General features: G+C 35.6%; 2 protein-coding genes across 3 annotated transcripts; one reads left to right on the forward strand and one right to left on the reverse strand.

The window, feature by feature from the left end:
• Window positions 1–1,027: 1,027 nt before the first annotated feature.
• LOC117120123 (oxygen-dependent coproporphyrinogen-III oxidase-like) lies at window positions 1,028–13,077 on the forward strand. Of its 2 annotated transcripts, XM_033265135.1 has the most exons (15): window positions 1,028–1,040; window positions 2,577–2,639; window positions 2,730–2,796; window positions 3,483–3,569; window positions 3,777–3,827; window positions 4,389–4,463; window positions 4,602–4,720; window positions 4,950–5,016; window positions 5,381–5,503; window positions 6,754–6,865; window positions 7,876–7,955; window positions 8,452–8,531; window positions 9,014–9,040; window positions 10,040–10,142; window positions 11,939–13,077. In XM_033265135.1, the coding sequence occupies exons 2-15, from the start codon at window positions 2,614–2,616 to the stop codon at window positions 12,023–12,025; spliced, it is 1,104 nt and encodes a 367-aa protein (XP_033121026.1). In that variant the 5' UTR covers window positions 1,028–1,040; window positions 2,577–2,613; the 3' UTR covers window positions 12,026–13,077. The 2 variants fall into 2 exon arrangements, with proteins under 2 accessions (XP_033121026.1, XP_033121025.1); XM_033265134.1 differs by lacking the exons at window positions 1,028–1,040; window positions 11,939–13,077 and adding an exon at window positions 1,047–1,121 and having other exon boundaries at window positions 10,040–10,383.
• LOC117120122 lies at window positions 12,113–20,443 on the reverse strand. The gene is made up of 4 exons (XM_033265133.1): window positions 20,364–20,443; window positions 15,117–15,433; window positions 14,407–14,511; window positions 12,113–13,629 (listed from the first exon to the last, which is right to left on the reverse strand). The coding sequence occupies exons 1-4, from the start codon at window positions 20,431–20,433 to the stop codon at window positions 13,063–13,065; spliced, it is 1,059 nt and encodes a 352-aa protein (XP_033121024.1). The 5' UTR covers window positions 20,434–20,443; the 3' UTR covers window positions 12,113–13,062.
• Between the last annotated feature and the right edge of the window lie 112 nt (window positions 20,444–20,555).

Here is a 20,555-nt window from a genome sequence, read left to right on the forward strand (position 1 = left end):
TACGTGAGCCTAGGCCTAGATGTCTATGCTTGGTTATATACCCAGATTTACACGAGCAGTGCGCATCGGTGACTTGGCCTTTGCCGACAACAAGGTTGACTGAATGCAGCTTTTCCCTCTTCCTTTGGGAGCGAAATACAGAGACTTTTACAATAATTTCCCCACCATGTTCCATGAAATAGATTAACACTATGAATATATGATTCATTTGCATACCGCCTACCCTGAATTCTCTTTCTTAAAGAAGGTTGATAGCAAAGAAAATCTTCGCCAACTTGGTAAGTGTAGCCGCCATTTGTCTAAGATTTTCATGACTTTGTGGGCGGGGTTTCGCGTCCTTGTCGACCTGTCTCTTATACACATCTAGATGTGTATAAGAGACAGTATATATACAGTTCGTTCACCAAAAATAGTATAATAAAATAAATCTAAATTAGATTTTTTCAGTAAGTTAGAAAGAAGGAAACAATGAAAGAACACAAAAATCAGAATATAAAGCAATAAGATATTGAATAAAAATGTCCTGTAAAATACGTTCTGTTTAAGGTGTTAAAAGGGCGTATTTTTATGTTAAAAATACTGGAAAACTAATACTCTTCTCGTTTGAGATAGTGCCTACAAATTGCAAAAGCAAAGCTAAATTATAAACGTAGTAAGAGCCAGAGGGAACCATTAAGCTTATTTAATCAAGGCACGGTATATAAATGATTTTGAACGTTATTAATATTAAAGAAGAATCTGCTGGTGTTGTGTTGAAAAAGAAAAAAGTTTTCCCAATCGAGATTCGAACATAGTAGTCTTGAAGTACAATTTCATGATAAAAGTTCACACTAAAATACCTAAACACTGAAAGGGAAATGCTGGATAAAAAACAGCAGTCTTAAAAAACATAATAGGCCAGTTCTGTACAATTGAGTTGTACATTTATTTATAACGCGAAGTTAACGTAATAAATTTAAGTGGAAACGCAATTCATCTTTTGTGTACACGCGATTCTCTTCATCTTTCATGGTTCAGCAGTAGTTAGCAGTGAAGATTAGGTAAGGAAACGCTGGGCTGGGGAAAGGAGAGGAAACCTAAGCTCTGGAGAGTACAAGAATAACGAAGCAATAACAGTCACTGTATTTGCATCCTTGTACAGGGATTTTCTGCTTAGGCCACCTAACTAGGACTATCAGCTAGGCCTTATGCCTAGCCATGTAACGCTAACCGGGTAGCCTAGGGCCTATATGCCCGCTACTACTAGGGCTAGGCCCTAGGCCTAGCTAGGCTAACTAAGGCCTACTTGGTTAGTGTTACGTGGCTAGGCATAGGCTCCACAGGAGCATAGACGTATGGAAGGCAAATGACGCCCAAACTAGTAGGAAAATAATCCATAAGATACAAAAACGCAAGATTTTGTAGCAATTCTAATTGAAACAGGGGTGGCGCAATGGGGAAAAAGAAACCACAATTCGTCGGGGAGAAAAAAGTCTAGGCATAGCCTAGTAGGCCTAGGCTATTTTCTACTACATATTACAAATAGTAGAATCCAAAATTGATTTAATATAAACCTTTGAAACCCCCTAAATTGTCATATTTTTACGGGGCTATGCCCACTGGAACACTTTCGAGAGATTTTGAGCAACGCCCGATCATGCCCACTTTTTTTCGTTTGGGACATCAGTCCCTGTCAGGCAAATGCTGGTGCCACCACTGAATTGAAAATCCAAGGAGGCAAGGTTTTAAACAAAGAAATTAACATTGCTGGAGCTCACAAACTTGTTAATTTAGCTCTAGAAAAACAGAAATAAGTTAACACAAAATATGAAATTTTCGGTATATGATATAAAATATAAATCTCAAAATTTGCCAATAATTATGAAAGAAAGCAAAAAAAATTAAAAATGCAATTTCTAAAATGTTAATTGCATAACAACTACATTGAATTAAAATAAGATTTATAAAAAACAACAGAAAAAAAAACCATATAGTCACGTGATCAAAAATTTTTTCTCAGACATTTTAATTTCCTTAGACAGCTCGTTTAAACGCGAAACATATGTGAGCCTAGGCCTAGATGTCTGTGCTTGGTTATAGATACACAGATTTACACGAGCAGTGCGCATCAGTGACTTGGCCTTTCCCCACAAAAAGGTTGACTGAATGCGGCTTTTCCCTCTTCCTTTGGGAGCGAAATACAGAGGCTTTTACAACAATTTCCCCACCATGTTCCATGAAATAGATTAACACTATGAATATATGATTCATTTGCATACCGCCTACCCTGAATTCTCTTTCTTAAAGAAGGTTGATAGCAAAGAAAATCTTCGCCAACTTGGTAAGTGTAGCCGCCATTTGTCTAAGATTTTCATGACTTTGTGGGCGGGGTTTCGCGTCCTTGTCGACATGTCAATTATAGTCAGGTTTTGAGTACACTATTCGGAATAGAAGCCGAAGGAGCCATTATTTCCAGGAAAAATTGACTGAAGCCCACAGGGCTGAAGAAACTTTTTGTAGGAAATAATGGTTTGAAGAAAATAAAGTACCATAAAGCATCCATATATCTCTAACTACTAGTGTCTTGGAATTTGCAGGTGTGCGTATTTGTTGAAGCCAGAAATACTATCAAGGATGAAAGGATCATTTAAAGTGTTTCGGTAAGCAGTAAAAATATGGTCTATACCACCAATACTTATTTTTTCAGTTTGAATTACATGTTTATATTCTTTTTTTTTTTGTATAACTAGAAGGTTGGCTATTGGAGCTGTGGTAGGGACTGCTGCTTCAGGCCTAGGGATATACCATCATAAACAGGTATTGAAATTGTCTGCTATCATGGTGTACTTGTACTACCACTGGCATATCTAGGAGTGTTGAAATAGTGGGAGCTGAATGTGAAGGGAGGGGGGAGATAGCCAGATAGAGAAGGTGATATGAAATCATTTTTAACTACTTGACCCTTTTTTTGTTGCTTTAAAATATTTCCAGTGTGGGTGTGACTGGGGACACAAGTTTTTGTGGGAGGGGGAATACTGCCCCAGTTATGCTAAGTTATGCTACTGACTACTAATCATTTGGGTAATTTTAATTAAATATATTTTAAGTTGACAACCACAGACTCTGCCCTAACAAGTAAAAGTAAGCATGTTTTTTTTTCTATGTAATTATTGTTTTCCTGAAGTCAGCTGATCATGGCTGTCATCAATGCAAACAGCAAACTTCAATAGAACCACGTCACATGTAACAGCTTCTCTCTCAATGGTGTAACTGACCAATGGTATATAAGAGACTGTTTTTTTTAATTTTTAATTGGATCAACGTGCCAGCTCAGACTATCTTGAATGACTGCTTGAATGACAACACATGATGATCACTAATGCTTGATGGTTCACCCCTCCAAATGTTGGATAAGTGGCTCACCTGCTTGAAATATTTTTTTTTTGATAGAATAATCAAGATGATATATATTATATGGTTTTATTTTTCACCTGAATGTTTAGACGCTTGTGTTTGCCACTACCAGAGAATTTGTAGATTTTGATAAATTTATGGCAGCTCCTGTTACACCTGTGAAGACACTAATTGAGGTAAGTGTTATGCTATAATTATACACTATACACTTCATATGTTAATACAGTGGTTATGAAATAAATGTCATTGTCCCATCAAAATTCAAACCCAACACCCATCAAGTTTCTGTTGAAGCCAATTTGGTGTACACATTTTTAAGTGTGTTGTTGATTGTTGTTTAATGTTTGTCGGTTGCAATTATCATATCAATTGGAATTTTTCAGGATTCTGACACAATGAAATCAAGAATGGAGTTCATGATAATGAAGACACAGGTTGGTGTAAAGCTTTTCAATTCATGGTTGTGGTGGTGGTGTTAGTGAGAATGATGGTGGTGGTGGTGGCAGTGGCAAGTTGGATGGCAAGGACAAGGAGGAGGAGATTCTGGTGCAGGATAATAAAGCCAAATGGCGGATGCTGATGATTGAAGGAGGATGGTTGAGGTGTTGGTGATAATATGGTGATAAATGTTGATGAAGTTGACTTGATGAAGATGGGAATGGTGATGGCAATGACAATAGTGTTGAAAAGGAGTAGGATGACAGTAAGATGGAGGAGTATGAGATTATTGCAGTAGAGGATGATAATGATGGAAAGGAGAATGTGAAAGATGTTGATGGTGTTGATTTTGAATCTTATAAGGAGTAAGATAATAGTAAGATGGAGGAGTATGAGATTATTGCAGTAGAGGGTGATAATGATGGAAAGGAGAATGTGAAATATGTTTTAACATTAAAATGGTGTTGAATTTGATGGTTATAAGGAGGAAGGTGATGTTTATGAAGTGGAGTATGACAAAGTGACTTTTATTATGATATTCCCTTGACTCCTAACAGGCAGAAGTTTGCCGAGCTCTTGAGGAGGTTGAAGGGGGTGCAAAATTTAATGTGGACAGATGGCAGAGGAAAGAGGTAATGAATTAGAATAACCAGGAAATTCTTGTGTAGTTGTGATTGTTGTAAGATAAAAAGTATAATAACTCAAATGTAAAGGCACTTAATTTATTTGAGGACTAATGAAATAATGAATACATTTTTTATATTTCCTAGGGAGGGGGAGGAATTACCTGTATTATGGAAAATGGTAAAGTGTTTGAAAGAGCTGGTGTAAATATATCTGTAGTCCATGGTGAGCTATCACCAAAGGCTGTTGCCCAGATGAGGTCGAGGTAAGATGACCTTTCACCTTTTCTGCTCTTAGGTAGGCTTTTACATCAGTCTTCAGAATATATTCTTATTCTGTGTTACCTAAGTCCTAGGTTTTCAAACTTTTTCAGGTGGTTATTAATTGTTCACTTCACTCACCTCAGTCCCACAATGGTTGTAGCTGATGTGAACAAAGTTGAAGCATGTTCACCTTTAAATTTCTGAAAATATTGCCTTATCCATTTTTTGCAGGGGGAAAAAGTTGAAAGAAGGCAAACTTCCATTCTTTGCTGCAGGGGTGAGCTGTGTTATCCATCCTGTAAGTGTTACAAAATAATGATGCACAAAATATATCAAATGATCTCCCAGATCTCAGTGGCTGACCCAGGGATTATTGAAATGAATGCTTGGCTCCCCCAGCCTTCTCTGGCAGCAGCCAAATAAATAAGCATGAAATTATGTAGGCAGAGATAAAGTTGCTAAAACGCCCTTATCTATTGTCCTTTGTTGATGTTCCATGATTCCCCCCCCCCCTTTCCACTAAAAGGAAGAACTTTCTTAACCATCTTCCTTGGTCCTTGATTGACACTTCATCTTTTCCCCACCATCTGGATCCTCGATTTACCACAGAGTTCAACAATTCTGAAAGTCCTTGCAAATAAATTTTATTGATTTCATTGCAGCGTAATCCAATGGTTCCCACGTTACATTTCAACTATAGATATTTTGAAGTGCAGCAAGATGGTAAACATGAGTGGTGGTATGGCGGAGGTACCGATCTTACGCCTAATTACTTGGATAAAGATGTAAGAATATTGCTATTGTCATCATAATAGGGCCAATTTTGTATTGTATTATCAGTCTCTGTTTTCAGTTTTTTTTTTTATTTGATTGTAATGTATTCCTAAAGTTAACCAATTTAAAAAAAAAAAATCATTTCTACATCACATTTTAAAAAATTATTCATGCAACTATTTTCAATTAAGTTACTGTATGGGTTTCATAATTATGAAATAAATAAATATAATTCAATAAGTTAATTAAAAAATTCAATATTTTTCATTAGTTACTAATACTGCTGCTGTTGCCGTTACTATTATTTATTAATTGGCATTTCTTTATTCAAAAACATCAGTAGCAAATCTAGAAATTTGAAATAAAGTGGAGCCTAAAGCTGCATTTACACTAGGCATGATAACAACACGACGACGACACAATAAACATGTGCTCAGTGTTGGAAGAATATAAATGACGCGATGATATGTCGTTGTCTTGTCATTATTGTGTCTAGTGTAAATGGAGCTTAAGAGGGACTTTCACAGGTGGAGGGTCTAAGAAAATTCATGATTACGTCATGTCACATCTAGACGGCTGAAATTGGAACTCTCTTTTTTTTTAATTATTATTATTTCGACATATTTTGGGGAATCTGCCACTGAACATAAAAATATTTTAAAAAGTCAGAAAATATACACCATTTTATCGGGTCTATTTTGAAACAGAAGTCCCCCAGTGACAAGCAGCTGGCTTGTTACCAATAGAGCACCGCGCAGCTTATAGTGTCGCTAGACCTTTGCTATAGAAGCAGCAGAAAATACATATGATCTTTCGCCAATTACTGTATGTAAACTTTGAAATAGCTTTTTAAGACTTAGACTTGTTTTTAATATCAACGTTCCTTTCTTTTTCCATTTTAAAGTATTTGTGATTGTTAGTATTTATAGTTTTATAGTTTACTTAATCCATGATGGTAGGTACGTAAAGTGAAATGCTAGGCCCCCGGATGTTCCTTAGCGGTAGTTGCCAGGTTATTGGAAATTTTCATTTCAAATATGGCGAAAATGGTGTATAGCAGCACTGACATGCATCTGCATCTTGAGCTGAATTGAATTTCATGATTAGGCCTCCTTCAAAAAGGGCAAAAAAGAACAAGGAGAAAATGCCAAGCAATGAATAAGAAAAATCCAAGTCAACCATACTTAGCCAAGAAAACCAACGACCGAGTTCTCAGTTCACAAACAATTTTATTTAACATATGCTTTCATATCTTCATCAGGATGTCAAACACTTCCATGGAACTTTGAAACAAGCCTGTGATAAGCATGATGAAACATATTACCCAGAATTCAAGAAATGGTGCGATAACTATTTTGTAGTTGAACACAGGGGTGAGATTGATTTGCTAGTGTTCCATTAACAACCATTATGTTTTATAGTATTGTTCTTATTATCGTTGTTGTCAGTCAGTGATTCCATGAGCATCACTTATGTGCCAGATACCATTGCTTTATAAATGGTCATTTATTATTTTTGTAGGATCACGATTTGCATTTTCTAGCCCTTGTGTGTAAGCCCATGCCAAACCTTATTCACTGAGGAACTACTACAGTACATTTTTATGGCTCAACTTATCCTCTGTGACTTAACATCCTCTTATACAACTTTTTTTTACACTATATTTATAGAGGGTGATGCTTCTAGCTTAGCTAATATTTATCGTCTAGTGCACAAATTTTTTTTACACTATATTTATCAAGGTTGGCTCTTTCAGTTTCAGGGGCCCTCTTAAAAAAATGAAGTTGAAATAATAAGATGCTTCATGAACTAAGCGTCATTATTAGGCTAAGGTAGTTGAGATGTTTTTTAGTCGTGAAAAAAACTCCCGTGCTGTCAGAGGATTTGAACCCAGGACCAGGGATTGGAAGGCAAGCATCTACCACTAAGCTACATCTCCATAACTCTTCATATATGGGACGAGTCCCCAAGTTCCCCGCATTTCGTGGGAGTGTCTCGGAAACCTGGGTGGCCTACCACAGTCTCGCAAGCAAGCAAGAATCTCACGGAAACTAACCCATCTCCCTCAATCTGCATGCTTTTACTACTTCATTACCTATTTCTTATTAAATGTCTCACAGAAATCAGTGTTGATGTATATCACCATAAGCAGCAAAATGAAATTAGATGTGTTAAGAAAATTCATTTAACCATCTTATCTCCTGGAATTGACTTCTTCCAACTTTGGGACCCCTCAACTTTTCTTTTATGGCTCAACTCATCTTCTATAGCTAAGTTTATCCTCTATTGCACAACTTACTCTCTAATTGCTCAACAAAAAACTTTATGTTATCTTTGTATCATTTTGCAAGTTAGCAACTAATGATGTGTTTTAAATCCTCAGGTGAGAGAAGGGGCGTTGGTGGAATCTTCTTTGACGATGTTGATAAGCCATCGCAAGAAGCGGCTTTCTCTTTTGTTAAGGTAAACTTATCGTTTTTAATCTATTGCTACTGGATGGTGGCTCCAGACTGGAGTGTTCCACTAGGCCATGTGCCCCTTGGATATATTGTTGCGAAGGTCAGGCCTGGAAAAAAATATTTGTGCCTCTGACCATGAATGTTGTCTCGATAAGATGCCTCCAGCACCAAATATTATCTGTACACTATATAATTATTTATTTATTTTTTATTTTTTCCCCAAAAATGCCTCCGGGATATTCATGATGCCTCTGACCAATCGCGCACTTTTTCCTGCCCTGGTCAACATTCCACAAAATGGCAGCATAAATGTATGTAAACATAATAAATGCATACTCTTGGCCCTTTTTTGATTGGTCTAGCCCAACCCATATTGGAGATAATATTGTGTATGTATTGTAATTTTGCCTATGCATGAAATTTAACTTGCAATATATTGGGTTTTTTCCTAATTACTGTAATTTAATTTTTTAACATTAACATCATTTTTTTCATTTTAGGATTGTGCTAAAGCAGTTCTACCATGTTATTTACCAATAGTCAAAAAACATATGAATGATGGTTACGGATACAAAGAGAGGTGAGGATGTGAGCTCTATTCATACTATCAAGTTTATGTGAATTGCTAGCATATGAACATGATGATATGTCACATCCATATATGGGCATAATGATGTCATATCATACCTATATATGTGCAGGCCACAGGTATTTATCACATACAGTTTGATAGTGTGGATAAGGCTTTAGTTTTTTAGTTGTTTCTATAATTTGCAGTAAACTCTGTCATACTAACAAATTATTGTTTTCAGTAGCGTATCTAGAAGTCTTGAAATTGGGGGGGTGGGGGCTGATATGGGTGCGAAGGTAAAGTGGGGGCTCAATGTTGGGGTGAGGGAGTGCTAAGTCACAAAATATGGTGATTCAAGGGGATTTTAACTACTTGATTTTTTTTTTGGGGGTGGGGGTGGTGAGATGTGACTGGATATGCCACTGATTGTCGTATTGGGGACTGCATTGAGTATTTTTTTCTGTATTCATGAAGCTTATTATTGATTACAGACAGTGGCAGTTACTGAGAAGAGGAAGGTAAGTTATTTGTTTGAATTCATTTAAAATTGATTATTTGATTTTAAGTGTGTGTGTTTTGCGAATTAAATATTATTATTCTTGATATTTGTGTGTCATAATGCTTAACTGATATTATTTTTTATATTATTTTTAGTATCTTTATTCCTCAATTGGTTTTAAAAAGTAGACCGTTCATTAATTAAATTATCAATACTATAATTAAATTATCAATAATATAACTGTTATATTATTATAATTGTTATTCTTGATAATAATTCCTTTAAAAGTATGTTCAGTCATTATTTATTAAATTATAGATACTGGTATTATTGATATTATTGTTATTGACATCATCATTATTATGATCACCATTGTCATCAATATCAACATCATTATCGTCATCAACATCATAATTATCATCATCATTGATTATTTGGATCATGGTAGAAGCATTTCCCTGACGGTCCTGTTTTTAACCGATTCTATTACCACCACGTAAAAACCAGAAGTATAAAAACATTGAGTAAGTACATACTGTACTTGCCGAGCCACAGGGCTCATAGGGCTGGAGCTTATCTCAAGTTTCAAGTAGCTTGTAGCAGATGAGAGCGTGATTCTCCCCCTGGGTGGGACGCTGGTCCATCGCAGGTTGCTCCCAGTGATTTACTGGTACCCATTTACAGCCACCACGAAAAAGAATAAAAATTCCAGAAAAAGTTTTTCTTTATTTTTATTACACCTGCCGCAGCCTATGTATATTTCTTCCTAATATATCAATTTAAAAAATTTAACCATCCCATTACTACACTGTTTACATTCACCAATAAAATTTTATTTTTATTTTCTCCTCCATCTGGAGGTTTTTGGCAAAACCATTTGCTAAATAAGAAAATAAAATTTTTTCCGCCTTCTCTAACAATCTTAAAAAAATAAGTTTGCAAAACAAGGTATGCATTTCATATTTTTGCACCAGGAACATATACATTTCTTTTTTTGCTTTCATTTAATTTTTTCTAGATATGTGGAATTTAACCTTGTCTATGACAGAGGAACCAAGTTTGGTTTGTTTACACCTGGAGCCCGTATTGAGAGTGTGCTCATGTCGCTTCCTCAGACAGCGGTAAGAAAATAATTACACTTTTTTGTAAATAAAAGTGCAGGTTAATGTCATTAGCTAAGTTAGCATTATTGTTAATATGCACTTTACGCAACAGGATAGTAAGACAGGTGGATGGTGGTTCTGTGCTCGTCAGAGCGTGAAGACTACAGTAAACACTTGCGCACTTAACCCGAATTCCCATTGTCAACGGCTCTTGTTTGTTTGTTTGTTTATTAATATTTCTCCACATATACATAAATTAGAAGTACTGTAAAAAAAAGTATGTGGATGGTGGCCAAAATAAGTTTGAAAACAAATTTTAAGATATGACCACCATTAAAAATAATTAATAAATCATTATTAGTACGATGACAAAAATAAATTTAAAAAAAAATAAATAATATGCAAAATTAAAAATTAAGTTTTAAGTAGTCTGGTTTTTATAAACAAATAAGAATTAAATATATACAGCCAAGAAGAGGAAGGTAAGTTATTTGTTTGAATTCATTTGATTACACCTGCCGCTGCCTTGAAATAAGATATGTATATTTTTTCCTAATTAAATCAATTAAAAAAATTTAACCATCCCATTACTACACTGTTTACATTAAACAACAAAATTTTATTTTTATTCTCTTCTGTCTGCATATTTTTGGCAAAAACATTTGCTAAATAAGAAAATAAAATTTTATTTTCATTTTTTCCGCCTTCTCTAACAATCTTTAAAAATAAGTTTGCGAAACAAGGTATGCATTTCGCACCAGGAACATATACACTTCTTTTTTTGCTTTCATTTTTTTTTTTTTTGTAGATATGTGGAATTTAACCTTGTCTATGACAGAGGAACCAAGTTTGGTTTGTTTACACCTGGAGCCCGTATTGAGAGTGTGCTCATGTCGCTTCCTCAGACAGCGGTAAGAAAATAATTACACTTTTTTGTAAATAAAAGTGCAGGTTAACGTCATTAGCTAAGTATAGTTAGCATTAGTGTTAATAGGCACTTTACGCAACAGGATAGTAAGACGGTGGTTCTGTGCTCGTCAGAGCGTGAAGAAAACAGTAAACACTTGCGCGCTTAACCCGAATTCCCATTGTCAACGGCTCCCCATCCTGTTGCGTAAAGTGCGTTTTGTCTAGGTGCTAGCATCACTGGAGCACCAGTGCAGGCTGGCCCTATGCGCTTTAATCTGCTACTGCACTGGACAGCAATGACTGGTCTCCCAGCCTAGGCTTTTTCGATTCATGCCTTATTTTCAAGGTTGAGTTGGATTTATTTTATGGTTTATTTTTGTTTATTTGATACATTTCAATTTTGGTGCATTTTAATTACAGGTCTCCCTCTATTAAAGACCCCTCCAATTAAAGATGACCTCCAGTAAAAACCAATTTTCTGTGGTCCCAAATCAACAAATGTCTTTTATCTTCATTATTCTAATTAGAGACCAAAGCTGCTAAAAACCATGGTAACCACAGTCCCAATAGTGGTCTTTAATTGGAAGCAAACCTGTATTACAATTATTATTATTATTATTATTTAGTACTATTCACAATCAGATTTTGGAGTTTTGTGTCAATGCAGAAAAACTTGGAATATTAAGCGTTTGTGTGTAATACACAAAATTTCAAAAACCTAGTTTATTCCAGTAGTACACTAAAAACAATAATTTTAAACTAGCAAAAATTCAGAGCCTTCTGATTTTTTTTAAATATTTGTATTAAGAGCATAAACTCTGATTTTGAAGTATTTGTATACACTGTACATACACTCTGATTTTGGAGTTGAATTTTGATAAGTGGGTATTTATTTTGAATTGTAGAAATGGCAGTACAAGCACACACCAGAAGAAGGTAGCAAAGAATGGGAACTTTGGCAAGTTTTAAAAACTCCACAAAACTGGGTTTAAGTATGAACACAGTCAATACACAGAGATATATAATATAAATATGATTTATAATGAAGTAATTGAAAAAAAGAAAGGTTTATGCAGCAATTATTTTTATAAATTACTTTTTTATTTCTCGTAAAACGGTGCAATGATCAAGGAATTTTACAGTGATTTATGAATAGTGATTGATTGATTGATTTGTTTAGTTTATTGATTGCGTACATCTCACACAACTTGATACGCTAAGCATTCACAGTTAAAATATTTGTGCTTTCTTACCAAATTAATGAAAATAATATTGTTAATAACAATAAATTACTAGTGCATTCCTCCGCCTTGCCCCACCTCAAGAAAATAATGGAATCACCTGTCGTATTCAGGCACATTGTTTTCTTGAGTGCTGCCTGAATATGAGGGTTGATTCCATAATTTTCTTTTATGCTTGAGGGTAAAAAATTGAATTTTCTATGACCTTGTCCTTTGACCTTTTCTTCCGAAAATTGAATGGTGTCTTTCTTCGATTATTATGTACCATTCCACTAGATTTTAAGAATTTTTGCTTAATCTTGCTGACAGACAGACAGCCAGCGGTGAATACATAACCTCCTTGGCGGAAGTAATTAATATCTTAAAGAAAGAACTTAGATTGTTCTTTAAATCAAAAATATGTATATTTTTTTATTATCAATTTATAGAAACAGATTATTATTATCTTATCGTATTGTTAAAAAGTTTATTATAACAAACTGGAAGATCATAGATAATAATACATATAGTTTGTGTACTTTTTTATTTCTTAAGTGTGTTTTGCTTTGTTCCACCCCCACCAACATTTCATTTGCGTTTTATATTTTCATTATTGGTTTCATCTGAGTTTTCAACTATTGTTGTATGCTAAATTTTAATTCACTTTTTTTTAAATGTAAGCCCCGTCCCTGGTAAGGTAAACAATGCCGTGGCTTAAATGTATTACGTAAACATGTGTGTTTTTGGAACGAGCATGTATTCCTACCCTTTTCTAGGTAGTTCAGTGAAATGTGACACTCTGGAAACGTTCATGAAATCTTCATCTTATCTGTCACCTCTTCTTTTGGTGGATTACAGAAATGGGCCCAAATGTGATCATTGGCACTATTCAGGAACAGTCTGTGATGTATCCGCTGCATTGTGTCCTCCATATGATTATCATTTAACCATTTATCTCCAAAGTTCTTGTACATTAATAGTGTAAAAGCTGACATTTCGTACCGATGGGTGTGCATTCGGCCAACTGGTTTCACAGTGTGTTTGGTTGATCCAGAAGGCGCAATACAACTTAGTGATAATGCGCACGCCCTTAGTGGCTGTAACATTGTTGTATAAATTGCTGAGTTGTTAACTAAGAGCAGTGCATTTCCAGAGAGTATTGGAGCATTTGGATAAGTGTTTGTAAAGTTTGTGTGTGTTAAGTTAAATATGTGATAGGCGCTGGGATGCGTCACATCAACAGCTCTGTTCTTGCGATCTACGTTGCCGATGATTCCATGGCGTTCTTTGACGAATGGCAAAAGAAGACTGATAGGAGCTCTGAAGCGATTTTTGGGACTTGTAAAGTAAACAGCAGCATACTCTTTTAGAAGATCCTGGGAATAGAAAAATGTATTAACTAATTTTCGAATACAATTACTTTGTTTAAAGCACAATCATGTGATATTTAAGGTTTAAGGCGAGATCACTTGAGAAAGACCTATGTTCGAAAACGTTCGTAAACATCTATTTGAAATAAATTGCAGCAAATTCACCACTTCGTCTGTTTGATTGAATATATATGTAGTAGTAGTTTATGTCAAATATATTTACTACTTCTTGTTCTTTGTTGTAATTATTGTAAATCTTGATTTGTCACTCATAAGCCAAAATTGGCTGACCTCACCCAATGTAAAGTTAATAACGAATCTAATCTAAACACAGTTACCAACATAGCTACGTGTATGCCTATGAACCAATATTCAGTAAGAGGAAGATCCACGTAAAAATAGTAATATTAATACAACGGGCCAAAAGATCCCTTGCTCTGTTTCATATAGTGGTGGATCCCCCACCCCTGGATTAAAGAAACAGTTAGTGGGGAAAGGAAATTCCATGTAATTTTTACAGAATGCGAGACTAAAATCAAAATAAGCTTTTAAACCCCCTGAATATTTGGAGACCTTCACCAGCTGACCGCCTCTGACCTTTAGGTGTCTGTGCTGCCCCTGGCCTTGTCCACTTATACTCCTGTAGGGGAAATTGGCTTTCCCGTCGTAGACATGCTCTTTCCCATTCCTCACACCTCCCCCCGTTGGGAAAATTTTCGAGCCACCTCTGATGTAATAGTTCTTCCACGTCCACTAACATCTTCCGACACATATTTTACTCACCCTGATAACAAGGAACTTCCACGCTCCGTTTTCATGATGCTGCACGTGAATTGGGTAATTGTTATATGGAAGTTTTCTCACTTCTACATTGCACAGAGCTTTCATCTGAAATTTGTGTCATCCAAAATGTACAATAAAAGTAAATGAATATTTTATATTTTTATATAATTGTATTTATATTTAAAAATTTAGCCTCTGTACTGCCAATTGTATTTTGATGTTTTTATACCGAAATAAATAAAATAAATATACATATATATACATATGTATACATATATATTTATACAGGGTACATACATATACATATATATTTATACATACATATATACATACATATATGCATACACGTACATATATATATATATATATATATTATAATAATAATATTCATATATATATATACATACATTCATATATATATACATGCATATATACATACAGTGGTGGATCCAGAGCCACCTCAGCCCCACAATGTAAATATGTTCATCAACCAGAGTGCTAAAGCTTTCAAAAACAACGTCCTTTATCATTCAATGAAGGTTTTTCTTATTCCCACTAAAAGCAGTGGACTTCACTTTCTGCATATGCGTTGAACAGTGCTAGTAATAAGATGGGTACTGTATAGTGCTATCTACAATCCATATTAGTTGAATAAAACTGCATCGCTTTAGGCCTACGTTAAAAAGTGAGTACAGTATTAACATACTTACAGTCTCTAATCTTTTTTGATAAATTCCAAAATTATAAACAATAATTTGTTTGTTAGGCATGTGAGCCTGGATAGATGCGATCATTCCTAAGCCATTCATGATTTCCTTCTGTCCAAATCCAGATACTATGACGGTCCTACGGTCCAATTCCGATAGGTCCGGTGCCATTTCTTGGCCTAAGTCAATCGTACTGTTGCTAATGTATACATTGTTGTCAGTTCTGTAGCTGTACACAGGCTTTCTGTTGGGATTGCGTGTTATCATTTCGATGTTTTTCTCTACGAGCAATAATTTAGTTTTTCTACCTTGCATCAGAACTGTAAATAAGTTATATTTCATAAATTGTTAATTTTAACAATCATTGATTTTAGCAGTTATTTTAAAAATGCCCTCAATTGACTTAATGCTCACAAAAAAAATTGTGTTTCTACTTAGGCCTAACGTTGACAATCGAATAAGCACCTTCAAAAAAGTTCCACTCTCGATTAATCGCCACAAGGCTTTTTTTTTCCGGTAATCGCAGCTTTCGAATAATCATCACGAAACTCTCCCACCTAGGTTGATTTATCCAAGAGTCGAGCGAGTTCTTCGAGTTAAAAACTCGTGATTTAATTCGCTTGGGAAAGGACCTTATACGAGGTTACTACGTGTTAGCTACAAGTGAGGTACGACCTTACAGAGTTGGTTACGAGTTATGCCGAGCGAAGCACCGAGTTTATTACGAGCTTTACGAGATTATTACGAGTGTAATGAGTTTGTACCGAATTAGATACGAGTTAGGTACGAGCATTCCGATCACATGTTCCTGGTGATCGTAACCAACTCGGTGCGCTCGTACTTAACTCGTACTCATTTCGGAGTGCTCGCATCAAACTCGTGGATTACAAAACCGTCATCGAGTATCCCGAGTAGTGTACGAGTTAGTAAAAGTACCCCGAGTACTCTACGAGTTACCTACGAGTCCTTCGAGTTTACTACGAGTTGTCAACTCGTAACACTAATTTTGAACATCAGTGGCGGATCCAGGTTGGGGGTGGGGTTCAGGGGGTTCGGACGAACCCCCTCTGTGAAGAAATGTAACAAAATACTACTGGGTCCTGGCTTACAAAATTCATGATAACTCCTAGATGCGGATCCAGACCTTCGCCCACTTCGCCCAGGCGAAGATCAGGGTGAGAAATCAAAATAAAATGTTGACCATTTTTTCCAATAATCATACTTACTTTCCTTGACACTTATTTTGAAAATAACCATTAGGAAAATGTTTAAATTCACGCTATCCTATACTTTACACTTTAAAACTGATTGTACCAGAGAGAGGTACATTCCCAATACATATGGTCTTCCACTTCTGTAGCGCATGATATATGCATAGCAAACGTTATGTAGCCACTAATAATACTCAGGTCCAGTGGCGTAGGTATGGGCAGTGCAGTATTGGGGGCTCGTTCAATAGGTCTAATCTGGTCTAATGATCTAAAAATATAACTTTAAAAAATCCTATTAAAACTTTTAAAGGACCCTTCAATAATATTAGGTTTTATAGGCTATAATATTGATTAATATATTCATTACAATTTACCTATTACCAATTTCCAACACGCTGCAAGTAAAAAAAAAAACCCAACAAAACAAGCCCTTTCATACGATGCACTAATGTGCTTTTTGAAATCACATTTCTAAAGCAATAAAATATCGTCACGCACATTTGTGTTTGTGGTATTTTAAAGTTGGTTCAACTATTATTGTGTATGTTTTTAAACACTTCAGATCATCATAACTTCAGGAATACATTTTAGATTCACTTCACTGCAAGTAGGTTGATGACTGTTGTTGAATGGTAATTGTTATTATCGTGATGGAAAAGACAATACCTGGATTTGCGTCAGGAGAATCAATTAGGGGGCCTATATGTATTTTGCCCAACCTGTCGTGAATATGTATTGAATACTCAGTGCGTGATGCACTAATATACTTTTTGAAATCACATTTCTAAAGCAATAAGATATCGTCACGCACATTTGTGTTTGTGGTATTTTAAAGTTGGTTCAACTATTATTGTGTACGTTTTTTAAAAAAACACTTCAGATCATCATAACTTCAGGAATACATTTTAGATTCACTTCACTGCAAGTAGGTTGATGACTGTTGTATTATTGAATGGTAATTGTTATTATCGTGATGGAATAGACAATACCTGGATTTGCGTCAGGAGAATCAATTAGGGGGCCTTATATGTTATGTATTGAATACTCAGTGCGTGATGCACTAATATACTTTTTGAAATCACATTTCTAAAGCAATAAGATATCGTCACGCACATTTGTATTTGTGGTATTTTAAAGTTGGTTCAACTATTATTGTGTATCGGATTTTAAACACTTCAGATCACAGAGGGGGTTCTATTATTGAATGGTAATTGTTATTATCGTGATGGAATAAACAATACCTGGATTTGCGTCAGGAGAATCAGTTAGGGGGGCCTATATGTGTAATTTTCCCAAACTTGTCCTGAAAATGTACTGAATACTCAGTGCGTGTGAAAGTTGTTCTCCAGTGGGACTCGAACCCAGTTCTCCAGTTCTCCAGATCAGTAGCCTGGCATCATCATCTAGACCACCGAGCTTGCACCTGATGGCCAGGGTTGCGAGTAGCGAGTACTATTTTTGCAAGTGTTTTCACACGCACTGAGTAGGCCTATTCAGTAGGGTATACATTTCACAACGGGTTGGACAATATTCCACCTATACATGTTCTATTGCATTAAGCATTAAGAGTTTCGCCTGAGTAGACCCCACTAAAGGCTCTGTCTCTAGGTCCGATCAGGTGAATTTTTACCAATTTTATCTAGGGTTATCTATGCCATAGTTACCAACCGTCATGCATCGTGCGGGACAGTCCCGCGTTTCAAAGTGATTTTGGATGAAACACGGATTTTGCAGAAGCACATGCGAGATCCGTCATAAATGTGTCACGCATTTAGCACTTGTGTGATAACGAATTATCACAAAAATTAGAAGAAATTGGTTTTATCAAAAATATAAAAACGGTCATACAGTAGCTTGAGTCATTTGAGAGCTTTCATTATCTCGTTCGAGAATCAATTCACAGAGAATATTTCTCCTTTCCGACCAAAACAACCCAGCCAACCACGCACTTGTAGAATCTGGTAGTCGCGAGCAGTCTTGTGAGTTTATTGTTACAACCAACCGTTGATTATGTGGCTGGAACCCGAACTTCCGCAGGGGTTACGTAATAAGTAGTATACCGTATATACTCGCGTATGTCCTATAAGTTGACCCATGTATAAGACGACCCCCGAGTTTTAGAAGATTTTTGTTTGATATTTGTATGTCTGGCGTATAAGACGACTCCCTGTTTCATGGTCGGAATTCCTAATTTTGTGTGGTCTTGATACTGCATCTAGCTGGATAAATAATAACATTTTATGAGTTTTTAAATCTTCACCCATCAAAATCGTATTTTCCCGTATTTAAAATTGCTTTAATTCATACAACATTTAGTTGCTTCACTACAGTAGTAAGTTCGCGTGTTACGGACGATCCGCACATAAGACGAACATGATTATAAAAATCTAAAATGAATGTCGTGCTGCCCCTAAATAGCGTGTCCGGGTTCCTGTCTAATCTGTAAGGATGCGAACTGTCTTCGGATGGGACTTTTTAATTTCTAAATTAAATTTAGAATGTTATAGGCATGCATTCAGCTATCTCTCCCCTATTCTATATAATAATCTTCTAGCTGATTTTACAGTTTAAATTACTTTCAAACGTACATATAAAAGATATATATTAAACCCTGATTACTAATACCTTCAATGAATTATCTTATATGTAAGTGCATTAATATATCTTGTACAATTAGCCATTTTTTAAAATTAGTTATTAGGTGTATAATCACCTGTTAGATAGCTGACTATTTTATACCTGACAGTATTCTGCACTGTCTGCTTTGTATTGTTTACCTTTTACTTACATTCTTTACCTGTTTGATGTATTGAATTGTCTTGTATTTCATTTTTTAAAGAGAGCCCCTGAATATCAGCTGACCACCTTGCCATAACTGGAAGGGTCACTCTCTTTAAATATGGTTTAATAAAATGAAATAAATAAAAAGTAGTGATGCTCGCTAAATCTTTGCAAATCCATAAACTTTGTGGTTATATCACATATTCAGGCCTATCTGTGCAAATCTAAGTCTCATACCCTTGGCAAATTAAGCCCACAAATTAAATATTTGAGACTATGTTAAGTTTCATTGGATATTAACGATGGTAACTGCAATTTAGCTTCGTTTCTCAATTTAATTTTCAAACTTTCAATGCAGGTAAGCTAAGTTACCTTCCAAAAATAGGAAGGTCCACTGATTAATCTCAGATAAGGTAGCATAATACATACTACAAGTATCGAAATACATGCCATCGTGTCGGGATTCAATATTTCGACATTAATTATGCCATCATCAGGAATCATCAGGTTTCCTGATGATGACATAATTAATGTCGAAATATTAAATCCCAACACGATGGCGTGCATTTCGATACTAAGAGTATGTATGCTACCTTACCTTCCAAATGTTGCCCTAAATGCCGGAATAGTTTAATAGCATGTTTAGGTCAAAGAACCTAAATCATACTGTACTACAGCATCAGTGAAAAAACATATTTAAATGTTTTATAATAATGATAGATAGACAGATCCACGGTTGATTTGGTTGAGATACGGTAACCTCCCATTGTGGAAAATCTGCCACTACCGGTTTTTTTTTTTTTTTTTTTTTTTTTTTCATTCACATGTATTATAATTTGCATATTGTATAATGCATATAGAATACTTAATACATATATACAATTCCTACAAAGAGTGCCACCGAGAGGTGACAGGGGGAAAATCCCCGAGGTCCAAGCTTACCAAGGGGCCCATCAAATTTCTTTTTTCAATATTTTTTTTCAACAATAATAACTATCATGAGCCCTCATTAATGGTATGAGTCCCCTAATAATGGGCCCCTCCAGATTGATAGGCCCCCGTGTGTCTTGTATCTCCGCGGCGCAATTTTTCTTGCGCTTCGCGCTCGTAACTGGGTGTCCCCACCAACCCTTTCCCCTATTACAATTTCCCCTCTTGGTTGCACAGCCTACAATTATATATTCCCCCAGACCGAAACAATCCACGCTCCTGGAATTAAAATGGTTCAGTTCAGTTGGTTGTAGGCCTCGCTACTTACCACTAACACAAAAATACAGTGTACACGCCGTGACGGCTAATCCAAGAGTACGTTTAGTTTTCCAACGCATCTTGCCTGAAACGAAATGGTTGCTGTTCAATTAAAGTTCATTATCAATACTATTAATTATGACATTACTAACACTGACTCTACCATAATCTATGACGTTATGATAATAAAGCAGCCTGTAGC

The sequence above is a fragment of the Anneissia japonica genome, unplaced genomic scaffold, assembly GCF_011630105.1.
Source record: "Anneissia japonica isolate Jap-2015-1 unplaced genomic scaffold, ASM1163010v1 scaffold401_len1656234_cov178, whole genome shotgun sequence".
Lineage (NCBI taxonomy): Eukaryota > Metazoa > Echinodermata > Crinoidea > Comatulida > Comatulidae > Anneissia > Anneissia japonica.